At 35.6% G+C, this 14,490-nt stretch overlaps 1 protein-coding gene across 2 annotated transcripts; it reads right to left on the bottom strand.

Annotated features, from left to right (window-relative positions):
- Positions 1-4,802: 4,802 nt before the first annotated feature.
- LOC142643245 (uncharacterized) lies at positions 4,803-9,708 on the bottom strand. Of its 2 annotated transcripts, none has more exons than XM_075817789.1 (4): positions 9,552-9,708; positions 9,192-9,368; positions 6,033-7,478; positions 4,803-5,327 (listed from the first exon to the last, which is right to left on the bottom strand). In XM_075817789.1, the coding sequence occupies exons 1-4, from the start codon at positions 9,567-9,569 to the stop codon at positions 5,295-5,297; spliced, it is 1,674 nt and encodes a 557-aa protein (XP_075673904.1). In that variant the 5' UTR covers positions 9,570-9,708; the 3' UTR covers positions 4,803-5,294. The 2 variants fall into 2 exon arrangements, with proteins under 2 accessions (XP_075673904.1, XP_075673912.1); XM_075817797.1 differs by lacking the exon at positions 9,552-9,708 and adding an exon at positions 8,269-8,395 and having other exon boundaries at positions 9,192-9,278.
- Positions 9,709-14,490: the final 4,782 nt, after the last annotated feature.

Here is a 14,490-nt window from a genome sequence, read left to right on the forward strand (position 1 = left end):
CATTGATCCAACCAAAGCAATTCCATTGCCAACTACGTACGTACCTTGGAATTTGCAAATGTAATTTGAGATTAATTGTGTAAAATATTGCATAGGCTTTATCTAGTCAAGTTATTTTAATGTGTTCGTAGCGAGTGATACTGGTCTATTATGATTTTATTATATTTATAGCTTAAAAATGGATGTGTCACCTATCACCAAATTCAAACATTTTACATGTGTATTACCATTTTCTATACCAAACATTTTTTTAATTTGAGGGTACTATCCAAATTTAACTTCTTTATATATATATATAGGAATTTCGTTTCTTGTTTGTGATCCATTCTATGTTTTAGAATGTCTTATAATATGATATCTGTAGAAGTATAAAAATGAACAGAGTCTTAATAATTTATGTTAACTTAGTCTTTACATTATTTAAGAACTAATGCTCATTTTTTACTAGTTTTATTTGAATACACATTGAAGAGGTTAATTTATAAACTACTTACATTTTATATGAAAGATAATGTATTAAATATTTTTCAGATTAATTACTGTAAGTTATATATGATGTTCTTCCAAAACTTTAAAACTGAACCATGTTTTCCCTTAACTATTGGTAATAAGTACCTATCAAAAAAATAAACTATTGGTAATAAGTATTGATGGTGAACTAAAAATTGAATCAACTTCAATTCGTCCATAAGAGTCGTCTGGACTAAAAAGATTATCCTAGCATAAAAGGGTCGTCCCTCGTAGGACGGACATCCATAAGCATGAAGGTTGTCCATGAGGAAAGATCCTGGACGACCCTCATCACTTGGAAAATATCCAAGTGTGAGATTTATCTACAAGAGCTTATGAATTGGACCAAGTGTAACCATTTTGATACATGAGCAAGATCCTGGTTTATCGCTATAACTTCCTACTAAATAATTAACTTCCAATGACAGTTATAGAAGATAGGATTGAACATTCTAACTTTTATAACAGTTATGGAAATTAAGTTTGAACCTTCGGACTTCCACATATATTGGGGAAGTTACGAGACAAGTAACCGCTCCAAAGCACACTATATAAGCACTTGTCCTCATAAAATGAATGTAAGTTTTCACTACTCCTAAAAAGTTGAAATTCTTGAGTCCCAAAGAAAAAACTAACTTAAAGCATCGGAGGATTCTTGGCCGATTCAACTAGGGATGGCAATTTAGATCCGGCCCGCGGATACCCGGCCCGGCCCGACCCTAATGGGCCGGATTTTACCCGGCCCGATAAAGAATAGGGTCGGGTATGGGTTTTTTTTTTTAAAAAAAAAAAACCCGAAGCGGGTTCGGGTCGGGTCCGGGTTTTATAAAAAAAATCCGAAACCCGCCCCGGATAAAAACCCGGTTATGGAGGATAAGACATTTTGTAAGAATTTCTTAGTCTTTTTCATTTGTTAGTTGGAGGATAAGACATTTTGTAATTTCCTAGACTTGTGGGATTTATTTTGTAACTTTTTAAGTGATTTGTTGATTTAAAATCTTAGTTGTGATTTATTGATTTATGATTAACTTATAATTTGGTTTGATTTGGTTGCCCTATAATGTGGCCTAAATGCCAAATTTTGGCATTTGGGCCATGTTAAATGGCTTGAATAGGCTTGAATCTAGAGAAAAAATTTAATGGGCTTCAAAAAAAAAAATTTTTTTGTTAGGCTAGATTTGGGCCCAAGAAGATAAACGGGGTCCGCGGGGCGGGTATGGGCCCCGGGAAAAAAACCCGATTAATAATCGGGCCGGGTCCGGGTTCCGGGTCTTGGTCCGCGGGTCGGGTCTGGGTATGCAAAAACCCGGCCCGAATCCGACCCGTTGCCATTCCTAGATTCAACCCGGTCTCCTTTGATTTTGTATCTTTTTCTTTTCAAGCCTTCATCACTAGTCTATTGAAGCTCGAAACATTCAGTCTACTAATTTTTCGTGCATCATCAAGTACTTTGTCTCCTACCATAAGAATTCTTGTAAAATTTGACAGACTTCCAATTTCTACCCATGTTTTGTCGGAAAATTTTAACCATTGAAAAATGCTAAAAGCTAGGATAAAGTTCAAAATATCTGATCAGTAATAATTTGATTAGAGTAAATCACTTCATTCCAGTAAAAAGGAAAAAGTGCAATTAACCTTTTTGATTTTAACATGACAATGACTCTACTACTATATACATGCCACCCCTTTCTCACTGGGAACTCACAATGTAGGCCATCTATGCTGCTTGAAATCTTGCTTATATGAAAGCACAGAAAAAGTGATTTCAGAAAATGTTTTCTCACCAGCATTGAATTGATTCTTTTTCTTTTATTTTTTTTTCCCTTTTGCTTACAGTAAATTAATCTGAAATATATGATCAAGTACGAACTTATTAAACTTGAATAAGTAATTGTAAAGCTTTAAGAAACATTTCAGCACCAACACACAAGTAAAAATAGAGATTTAAAACCAATGTTGAGTACCATGGGGAAGTGGAAATATTCTCATACTCAAAAACCGCATGCCTTTTACAAAAAGGAAAGCAGTTTTGACAGTGCTCATGCAGATTTTTGCCGGTTGATGATAGCAATTGAATTGAATGAATGAAAAGTGACGATGCAAAGCACGCTTGTTGGATACACAGAATCATTCAGAAAATGACCTTACATCTTGCTTTATACTACATCCTCAGCAGTGAAGCAGAAATTTTTCTCTTGCTCCATTTTGCTATGAGCTTTTGTTTTGACACATTGTTGAAGTGGTGCACAATCACTTTGTACCCATCAACTTCTTCTTCTTTTTTTTTCCAACTCATAGTCCACCACTAAGAGCATTCCCATCAAAGCTTCTAAAAAATTTAGCATTTACTATCTCAAAAACCAACTTCATAACATATAACACTTCACTTTATAATATCCCTTACATCAAAACTTTTTTTTTTTTAATACTTCATTTAAATATTCTTTCTTTATTATTTTTTATTTATTTTTATTCTTTCCCTCTCTCTCTCTCCTCTGTCTCTTTCTTTCTCAACCCAATTATTCTCAGCACCACCGGCCACCACATCCACCCACCATCACCGCCAACAGCCAGATCCACCACAACCACAAACAACAGCAAAGAAAAAAAATCTCAAAAACCTCTACACTGCTGAAACTGCACACCACTGCTGAGACCCTGCCAAAATCAAATCACAACCACCACCACGACCAAAACCCAACCAAAATCAAATCACAAACCACAGAGCACAAAGAATAAAAGAAACGAAAAAGAGAAACAAAAAGAAGCAAAATCAAGAACCGCCAATCAATCTCTACACACAAATTCTCAATTCATCTAGAATAAAAGAAGCAAAAAAAAATGGCTCAACAAATCAATCAATTTAGCTATTAGAAAAGTCTGAAAATCACAGAGCACAAAGAACCCAAAAGCCCACCGACCTCACAGAACCCCAACCTGGCGACCTTGACACCGATACAAAGTGTGTCGACGCAGCCACACCAGTAAGTTACGCCGTCGATGCAGCATACCGGATCAGTCTGGAAACACTTGATGGGGCAGGATGTGGGTTCGTTGTTTGTGTTAGCGCAGAGATCGGCAATGGCATATGGGTATGGAGATAGCACAGAGATCGGATGGTGGAGGAACCGTATTCGGATCAGACAGTGGGGATGGATATAATGGCAATGATGATGACGAAGAGAGAGCATGTGGGTTTGGAGAATAACGGCGGCGGCATGTTTTGGTGAGCTATGGAGGGCTCACCTAAGAGAGAGAGAGAGACACCTAAAGGAGAGGGGGATGGAGAGCACGGGAGAGAGTGAAAAGGAAAGTGAAAAGAAATAATAAAAAATTGTAGCACCTTGCTGCAGTGAGGTGTTAGTGATAAAACCTCACCGTAGCAAATTGCTAAAATTTTTAAAATTTGACACCCTTGATAAAGATGGGTTTTTACGATTTGAGGTGTTAAAAATGCTAAAAAAATAGCATTTAGCATTTTTAACACTTTTAATAAGAATGCTCTAAGTAAGTTGTAGCAAAATTTATTCCTAAACTTTTTTGTTATTCTTTATACCCTTTCCATGTTCATGGACAAGGCTTTGGCCCAATATCCAAGAGTGCTAAACGGAATGCAAAACCAACACATGATCATTTTAGAACATGACCCATGTCTGTATTTTATATGAAGCACTGGACCCATTTCAAACAAAGCCGGATACCAACTCATGATCATTTTAGAACACGTACCTTGCATTTGAGCACTGAACCCATTTTTCAAATATCTTTTCGCACGGCAGAGACAGGCCTTTCAGCTTTTTAACTCAGAAGAAGTGTATGCTTGATAAAGGTAAGAAATTATCATTAGGGTGAGCCACAGTTGCCTTAACCATGCCGGTTGCGAAGGGCCTAGGGCAACTAAGAATATATGTTCATATGTAAGTATGTAACATTGTACGGGCTACCCAAAGAAATCTGAAGTGAAAAAATAAATAATAAAAAAGGGCCTTCACAGCCATTTATTTATAAGCCCTACCTACATGTTGAGTCACTGCTCGTTACTTCCAAACACTAGCAATCTACCACCCACTATCACCATGTGCATATAGAGATACATCCAAAATTCATAATTAGGCCGCCACAATAATCTGCTCCGTTTGATATAATGACCGGAAAACTACTCTATCTCGTTTTGTACATCTAAAATCGTATGATTATGTGGGGTTTTTGTATATATGCCTCACAAATCCATCTAGATTGAAGTAGATAAATAAAAATTAAAAACCCAGCAAAACAGAAAATGAAACTAAAACTTCAAAACTAGTTATGGAAAACTAGAACCATCTAGATATCTGTATATGCAACTTGTAGTCTGTTTATGAACAAAAATATGACTCTAACCATCAATGCCTCAACTTATATACATAGCCTTATTATTCAGCATTTAATGGTGAGTTCTAACAATATTACTAACGATGCAAATGACATTAGACCTTGCCCAAAAATCAGTACAGACATTACTGATAAGTAACATCTACATTTAGGAGGAGAATTTCATAGGAATGTAAAGAAATTAGGTTGGACAACAGAAACTTCTATAGAACAAAATTCAAAAGGCAACAATTAGAAGTTAATGGCCATTTAACAGTAGATTATTACTATCTCTCTCTCTAATATATGCAGCCTGTCACGTCAGATTTCTTCAGAAAAGCACTTTCATGAGGAAAAAGACATGCGAAGGTTAGTTTTGCTTGTATTTCATATCCAAATTTCTCCCTTTTGGATGTAAGAAACAGCCAACTTTACTACCACCATCTCCTCCCAGACAAAGAAACAAGCTGCACAAAAGGGGAAACAAAATAATATTTTAGACAAGCTTATTAATCATCTGGTTACATGAAACTCAACAAGTATGAGATTATGCACTGAGAGCACCCAAAGGCCAAAGAAATCAGTGATGTGTGTATATTTGGATGGGTAAAACTTAGGTATAATATTTTAAGTGAAATACATTAACTTCCCCAATAAAATTTTTAGAACTCATAACTGAATTGAACTCCATTTTTATTGGAAAAAAAATAACACTGTTTGTGCTTTATCGGCTCCCATAACTAAGAGTTTGAATTTGATTGGAGAACCTAAAGAAATATACCTAAATTATACCCTATTTGGATTACAAAATGCATCCATCTACATAAATAATTATAATTAATTTCAATGGCGATATGATCTTTAAGAATCTTCTTATAGAACTCTATGAAGAAATGAATCTTCTTATAACACTTCAGATTTTTATTTCTAGCCCTTCACATTCAATAGAAATGTTGAACACAGGATACTAATAAATGCCCAATGAACCAGAATTCCCACCCAGTATACGTTAGGCCAAACATGCAAATTCATAAATCATATCTGTTTACTATTCAGAATGTACTGAGCCAGGTCATAAAGTATTCACAGATATATGAGATCAGAGTGAGGTATCTTAGGTCTGGACACAATCAAGGGAGTGAAAGGAAGCGGAAGAATTGAAGAAAACCAACCTGACGAGCAACTTGAGCTAGTCGCCGACCATCCCTAGATGATTCATTATTTAAACTAGAATCTTGTAGCTCTGGTGCACCACTTTGATTCTCTCCTGCCCTCCTCTTTTCAAGAGGAACACTTTCATCAAGGTTGCCCAAGGATTCCTTCTTGCGCTTCCTCTGAAAGGTGTATTTGAGAAGCCTATTGTTGTCTGATTGACAATAACCCTTTGTATCATCAGATACTTCAGCATCTTTCAAATCAGAATTCATCAGTGGTATGTTGACCATCCCAACATTCAACTCCGGACTTGGATGCATCAAATTATCTGCAGTGTCACCTTTGTGTTTTCCCAACTCAGAATCATTCATCTTTGTGTCCTCTACCGCATTCTGGATAAGTCCAGATTTTTTAGTTGCCTTCATGCTCACAGTAAGATTAGTAGAACCTAATCTAGGATTTATGTCACGTTTAATTAATGTCAGTCCTGGATCCAGACGAGTCAAAGGCTTAATTTTGGATTCAATTTCATTTATTCTCAGCCTATCTTCACCAGATTTGACATTTCCATTGACTGAATGTGAAAAAGTTCTGCAACAGGAGAGTACAGAGAATGACTGACAAGGTTTGCTAAGCTGATCAGGAAGAGGCTTAATTGTGGCAATGCCATCCCCGCTTTTCATCTCATTTTTCCCTTCCCCTTTGTGAACAGTCTTAGATTCCTCTTTGTCTGCCTTAATAGATGGTATAGTACAGGCACCCTCAGCAGATTTAGCAAACCTGTTGATGGAGTGTGGTTTACCACTGGAAAGAATAGAAGATTGCTGACAAGGTTTCATGAGATGACCAGGACGAGACTTCCGTGAGTTAGCTTTGACTTTTCCAAATCGGTTCCTTCTTCTTCGTGATGTGCGGACCTTAACAGGCTTCTTTACTTCTTCCCTAGTTGAGTTCTTCATTATTTTCATGATAATGGTCCTAGTTGAGGGTACGGGACATTTTCCTTCTTCCTTGTGAATCATTTTAGTGGTCAACTCATTCTTTTCGGGGGAATGATGATCACCTACATCTCCAGAAGTAGGCACTATTCCATCTGGTAAGTTTCTTTCACATGCATGAATTCTCTGTGTAAATCCATTTATGTATGGCTCAGGTTCCTTGCTTTTCTGATCTAATGGTGCATTCTTCAAGTCAGAAGTTGTCACAGTTTCTGATGCTGAACTTGAAGGTGGAGGAGGGATCATCAGCTGAGCTGCAGTATTTTCACGAGAAGATGCATCTTCTTTCCTGATCCGTCCATTTAAAGCTTTCGCTTGGCTTCTTTTCACCTTCTCCAACTTATCCCATACATGTTTCACCTCTGTCCTAAGATCTGCTATCACATCCTCTGCCTCATTGAGCTGCGCTTCAAGCTCGTCAATCTTTCTTTGCTGATTCAACGATGTCATCTCCGCTTCAGCTGTCTGTAAGAAGGAAAGACTGGTCAATTCTGTATTAATTTCCTACAAAATCTGAGAAGTACACCCAGAGCAGGCACTGTTAGTGAACTCAGATGCTTTTTGAATATTAATGCACTGAAATTTTCTATAGGCTTGAATGAGCAATGCAATTTATTGACATACTACTATGACTACCCATAGGGGCAGACCTCCCAATCAAACCAAGACCTTGCACAAGCCATCCTCAGAGAATGAAATTGTCAACATGTATAAATTAAATTAATCGGTAACTTACAATGATATTGGTGAAACAGATAATGCCTTTTGTTTCTATAAGGGTAGGTAGACATAAAAAGAGGCATAGAAGCAAATTATAACCAAATAATAGGAAACGAGACTGTAGATTTCTTTTTGACCAACAAATTACATTTTCCTTGTATTATTTGTGGAAAAGGCCCAGGACTAAATTCAACAAATTTGAGCAGAACATAGTGGACTCTAGTTACTCAAGTCACTAGATTGACCTCAAACACCAGGCAGTGAAGACATTATTGAAAACTTGAGAACATTTTACACCCAACAAAGAAACAATTATCTAACAAAAGAAGATGGTTCAGAAATAGCTGAATTCATCAAAGACAAAACTCCATCCTTTTCTGTACACAGAAGGTTGTGGTCCAAATTTCTTATACAATTTAATAAAGTGGATATGAAATCAACAGTCCATCATGCGATAATGAGATTAAATGAGTTTGAATACAAATTTCCAAATTGCACATAGATTGCTTCATTGTAATACTTTAGAAGAACCTACTCCAAATAAGAACCAATCTTTCTGGTCCTGTCATTCAAATATCTTTTGAAGCAATCTTTACGCTTGCTCCTCTATTGACACATTTTGCAATTGCTTGGGGAAATAACTCAAGGCATAAGATGAGAGCCTACAGACATAGAAGTTAACATACAAGGCACATTACTAAGCCTCATGAGATGAGACCCCGATACTAACCCTTGAACATGTTCCTTTTCCAAAACAAGTAAATGAAACACATATGCACAGAATAAGCAAATACACAATCTTCAAGCAATGCCCAAAAAAAAAAAAAAAAACACGTATTCAAGTTCAACTTCACTAGAAACCAAAACTACATATTTTACTTCTACCCAATTAAGAAGACAAACCGAACACAAACTCTGTTCATTCAAAATTCATCCCAAGTCCAATAGAAAATACTAGAAACTCTCCTTAACCAATAAAAGAAAATCACAGAAAACCAAAGACACATCATTTCTAGCAATGGGTATCACTCATTAATTTGGTAAGCATTTCGGAACTACTTTCTAGCATTAATCGCGTTAAAAGTAATCGCTTTGTTAAGCCATTGCCTTGTAAGGTATTTAAACTAATTTTTCAGATTTCAAAATTTTAAATTGCACCAAACCATGAGCCAATAAGTGATAGCATTATTCAAACCCTATCATTAAATGGGTTACTTTCCAAACCAAATAATATTGCACCGGCATTCCCCTCCGTTTAATTCAAACAGCAAGTATCAGAAATTCAAAAAGTAAATACACTGTTCTTTTTCTTTTTTTTCAATTCTTTCCAAACAGCCCCTAATGTAGTGTCAGAATCAATGTAACACTCAAAAAGATCATAATTTGACATCATTGAAACCAATACAAAACCCAATTGAACAATAAAATCAAACACAAATTTTTTTTTTTAAAAAGGACCTTGGAATCGATGAGTTGCTTAAACCGAGTCAGCATTCGAAGCGCCTCGTCTTTGGTGGCACGAAGATCGTGCTGAAAGCGAAGCGCTTTCCTCTCCGACTGCATTACACGCGCCGCCGCCTCTTTCGCCGTGTTCAGAATGATCTCCGCGTAAGCTTTCTTCAACGCCTCCATTTTCTGCAACCCAACACAAAATAAATAAAAACACACACACACACACAAACAAATCATTTTTGTTCAATTTCAAATCTTTATTTTATAAACGAACCGACAAAGTGAAAAGAAAAAATCGAAGTTCTAAAAAAATAAGGAAAACAACAACAACGTTGTATAAACGGCGGTGGTGCTAGTTACCGTTACCTGGGCTTGGTCTTCCATGAGTGTTGACTGGAATGTGCCTTGTTTTTGGGGTTTTCTCTCTCTGAGTCTGAGAGAGAGATTTTGATTGTGGAATGTGAGTAAAAGAGAGAAGATAAAAAGGGAGGTTTATTTAAGTTTATTTTTTCCCACTTCACTCGTTGCAGTGTGTGACTGTTGTGTGTCTGTTATAGAAACTTCAAAGTGGGTTCACTTGCCGTATTACGTATTTGCCCCTGTTTTTGAATTTCAAATTTTATTTCGCGAAAATGAACTTTTGGTCCCTATATTTTGAATCAATTCTCATTTTAGTCCCAAAATTGATTTACTTGCTAATGTTATCCCTAAAAAAAGAAAATCGTTTTTAAAATGGTCATTTCCATCAAACTAGAAACAGAGACATCCTACGTGGCTAACGGAATGCCATGTTTGCTAACGTGGCGCTGACGTGGCTATTAAAATATTATTAAAAAATATTATTTGGCATATTTAAATGCCATGTCAGCATTTTAATTTTTTTAAATAAAGCCACATCAGAAAATTTATATAAAAAAGAAATTAATTTTTTTTAAAAAAAACCCTTAAATCTAATTTAATTATAAAAAAAAACTTGTTTCTCAAAAAAAAAATTAAAAAAACAACTTGGTGTTCAGTGTTCTTCGTATTCTTCCCCATCAAACCCAGGAAGAACTCAAACCCACATTCCCAGAAAACAAACCTAGCAACCAAACAACAAACATAGACCCAGATCGGCAGAACCACAATAGCACACCATAACAAAAACAAAAACCCAAACCAACAACACACCACACGGCCAAACCCACAAATCCGACCACCACTTCAACCGTTGCCCACCAACCACAACCCCAAACCACAGCAACAGAAAAAAAAAAAAAAAAAAAATCAACCACAACAGGAAATCACCACTTCCTCCTCCACCACTTCTCAAGAAATCACCACCATCCACAGCAAGAAAAAAAGATTAAAAAAAACCCACAAACCAAATCAACCAAATCGGACCATGACTCCTACGATCCAAGCTCCGACCTATGAACAATCAGACCCACGCTTCGATCCACGCTTACAACTCCTTCGATCCACGTAGACCCATGAAAAGAGAACAAAGAACAGAGAAAGAGGGAGAGAAGAACAAGCCTCCGCGACGTTGGGTGCTGGGTTGGTGGGTTTGGGTCTCGATGAGAACAAAGAAAAGAGGGAGAGAAGAACAAGCCTCCGCGACGTTGGGTGCTGGGTTGGTGGGTTTGGGTCTCGGCGAGAACAGAGAACAGAGGGAGAGAAGAGAGAGCAAAGAAAAGAAGTGAGAGAGGAGAGAGAAGAATAAGCCTGAAATGAAATAGTTCCTTTGTTGTGGGATGATAGGTGTTGGTTTGTGTTTGTTGTTTGGTTGCTGGGTTTGAGTTCTTCCTGGGTTTGATGGGGAAGAACACGAAGAACACCTTTTTTTTTTTTTTTTTTTTTTTAGAAACAAGTTTTTTTTTAATTAAATTAGATTTAAGGTTTTAAATTTAATTTCTTTTTTATATAAATTTTCTGATGTGGCTTTATTTAAAAAAATTAAAATGCTGACATGGCATTTAAAAATGCCAAATAATCTATTTTAATAATATTTTAATGGCCACGTCAGTGCCATGTCAGCGCCACGTCAGCGCCACGTCAGCAAACAGGGCATTCCGTTAGCCACGTAAGATTTCTCCGTTTCTAGCCTGACGGAAAGGACCATTTTAAAAATGATTTTCTTTTTTTATAGATGACATTAGCAAAGAAATCAATTTTGAGACCAAAATGAGAATTGACCCAATATGTAGGGACCAAAAGTGCATTTTCGCCATTTTATTTTTATTAATGATTTCCTAACATAGTAAAATGTTATCCTTATCACAATTTTTTTTGGGCTAATTTGCAAACTACACCTTAAATTTGTGGGGAATTTAAGGGCCTGTTTGGTTAATTAGTTTAAGTAATGTTATTTGAGTGTTTTTAATATACATGTAGGTGAAAAAATGTGTTGAAATGTGTGTAAAGTTGTTTTAAATTTGTTAAAACTCAGCTGCCAAACAGCCCCTAAATTTTACGCTCTAAATTTTCAATTTAAAATTTTATTTTTTGAAATTTTATTCCATTTGCATTAGTAGCTTATTCGTTCGTATATTTCCGTTAAATGTCACATAAACTTATCACGTATATTTAGTTTATCTAATAAAATAATATATCATTTTTCTAGTCTAAAAAATTTAAATAATTAAAAATGATGTGGCATATATGACATGTGTGGTAGGTGAATATGACACATCTACTAGGTAAAACCCAAATTCTGAAACTTTAAGATGTCTAAACACTTCCAAATTTTAGTGGTGTAGTTTGCAATTTTTTTTTTTTTGTTCTCCTAATTTTATTTTCAATCACTCTTATTTATTTATGTTTAAAATTTGTATCTCTTTATCAATATCATTGTTCTTTACATTGTATTTTCTTTTTTTGGTGAGATTTATATCTCTCATGTTGGGCGAGAGAAAGTGAAGAAGACAACCTCCCACAACAAAACACCAACCAAAATTTTATTTTTATCAGGTAAGTTGCTTTGTTTGTAATTTTTTAACATATATAAATGAAGTGTTTATATTATATTATACTATATTGTTCTTTCTCAAAAAATATTCTATTATATTGTTTTATAAGCTTTATGGTATAATATGAAAAAAAAAAAAAAAAAAAAAAGGGGGAGGGGGGGGGGGAGGAAGGGACACGGTTTAATTTATCACTATGGTTAAAAGTGGATTTAGCTTCACTTTTTTTTTCAGCTTTTCCCCCTAAATTTTAATTCTAGGAAGATAGGATTTTATTTATTTATTTATTTTACGATAGGAAGATGAGATTTTATTTATTTATTTATTTATTCTGCGAATGACAAGGTTGGAATTTAGAAGTTTATTGAGACGACGTCGTTTATGCATATTTTAAGAAATTGACTGATTTACCCTTGGCGAAATGGGTTCTGACTTCCGTATCGTGTCCATCTCTCTGCAGCCGAAAAGGAAAGTGTGGGGGCCCAATGGGAAAAGTATTCTAATTGGACGAACAGAACCGGACGCTACAGGTGATGAGGTCAGCCTGTTCAAACGCGCGACCCAAATCCCATTTTCAATTTTTAAATTTTGAAATTTTTTTTACCGTTTGCGTGGGTGTTTCGTTGCTCTTGTTTGCCAAGTTCGCCAGTCGCCACTCTCTTTGCCTTTGAGTCAACCTTGACTCTCTCAGTCTCAGGTTGATTAAGGTGGAGTTTGGATACACGTTTTCACGTTTTGCGTTTTGCGTTGTGCGCGCACTGTTCATGTACGTTTTTAGCAATTTTTTATTAAAAATGGGTCCCGCAGTACTATTTACACATTTAAAAATTATTTTGCTACAGTGTTTTCATTTTTCAGTTTTCAGCAATAATTTCTATCCAAACGGACCCTAAAATTAAAAAATTTTAAAAACAAAATAGGTTTCAAAGTTCAAACAAATCTGATGTGGACATTTATACCTTGTCAAACTTAAGCCACTACATGTTACTCTCCTATTTTTGACCAATACACACAAGTTGATTGAAAAAAATGGAACCTTGATTTGCCACATATATAAAATTATATTTAATTTTGTATTACAAAAATGTGTTATTTATATTAAGTTATTAACAATAAGTTACAATTAATAATTTGATATTTTATAAACTTGTTTACAAACATACATATAATATAATATAAACTCTATATGAGTATATCTTTATGCAAAATCCAATATAAAGTATATTATTATTATTATTATTATTTTGATGAACAGACTAAAACTTTATTCATGAAATACAAATACAGGAAACATCATGGATGAGGACTTGTTCTAAGAAATAAGGACACTCCTCTATCAAGGCACAAAAATCAATCAAGCCAAAAGCTTGTTTTGTTAATAAGTGAGCTGGCTTATTGCCTTGTCATCTAATATGAAAGAAACTCACATTTCTAAACTCATTACATTCAGCTAACATCCCATAAATCATTGTAGAAATAGAAGATGGAGTAGGTGAACATTCTTTTAGAGCCCGAACAAGGGTTAAGGAGTCTCCTTCAAGAACAAAATCTCTTATGCCCAATTCCTTAGCAAAAATAATACCAGCTTCAAATGCTTTTGCTTCAACTTCAATAATCCCCAATGGAGCATGAATTTTCTTGTTTAAACCTGCAATAAAATTCCCTTCATGGTCACAAATTATAACACCAACACCAGTAGCCTTTTGAGCCAAGAATATAGCAACATCCACATTGATCTTGTATAATGGAAAAATAGGAGGAAACCACTTCACTTCCAACTAAGTTTGTTGTTTTAGAGGGGTATTGTTTGCAATCCAATACTCTTCCAGGTATGATCTACACCAGTCCCCCAGTAACAGACCTATCTTCCTCAACTTGCCATTAATCACCTCATTTTTATTAGTCCACAAAGCTTATGCAACAGTAACAGCAAAGCCAGCATCTTCCATTACCTACTGTGCATCCATCAAAATATGCCATAGGAACTCAAAGAAGGTCCGAAATGGAATCAATGACAGCGAAGTGAAGAGAGATGAAGAAACCCATGTGTTTCGAGCCTTTAGGGACTCCCAAAACAAGTGAAAGAAAGATTCTGAAGCATTGCCGCATTCCTCACACACGCTATCAACCAAAACATTTCTACTAACCAGAGTTTCTTTTGTAAGTAAGCTGTCACGGGCAGCTCTCCAAGCAAAATGTCTGATTTTGTGAGGAATTTGAATTGACCCCAATCTCTTCCAAAACCAGCACAGATTACTCCCATCAGAACAAGAGCCAATCTCCCTACTTGTCTCTAATTCTAGAGCCAACTTACAAGCACTTCTTACAAAGAAAAAGCCATTTGAAGTTTCAGCCTT

This window comes from Castanea sativa, chromosome 1, assembly GCF_040712315.1.
Source record: "Castanea sativa cultivar Marrone di Chiusa Pesio chromosome 1, ASM4071231v1".
Lineage (NCBI taxonomy): Eukaryota > Viridiplantae > Streptophyta > Magnoliopsida > Fagales > Fagaceae > Castanea > Castanea sativa.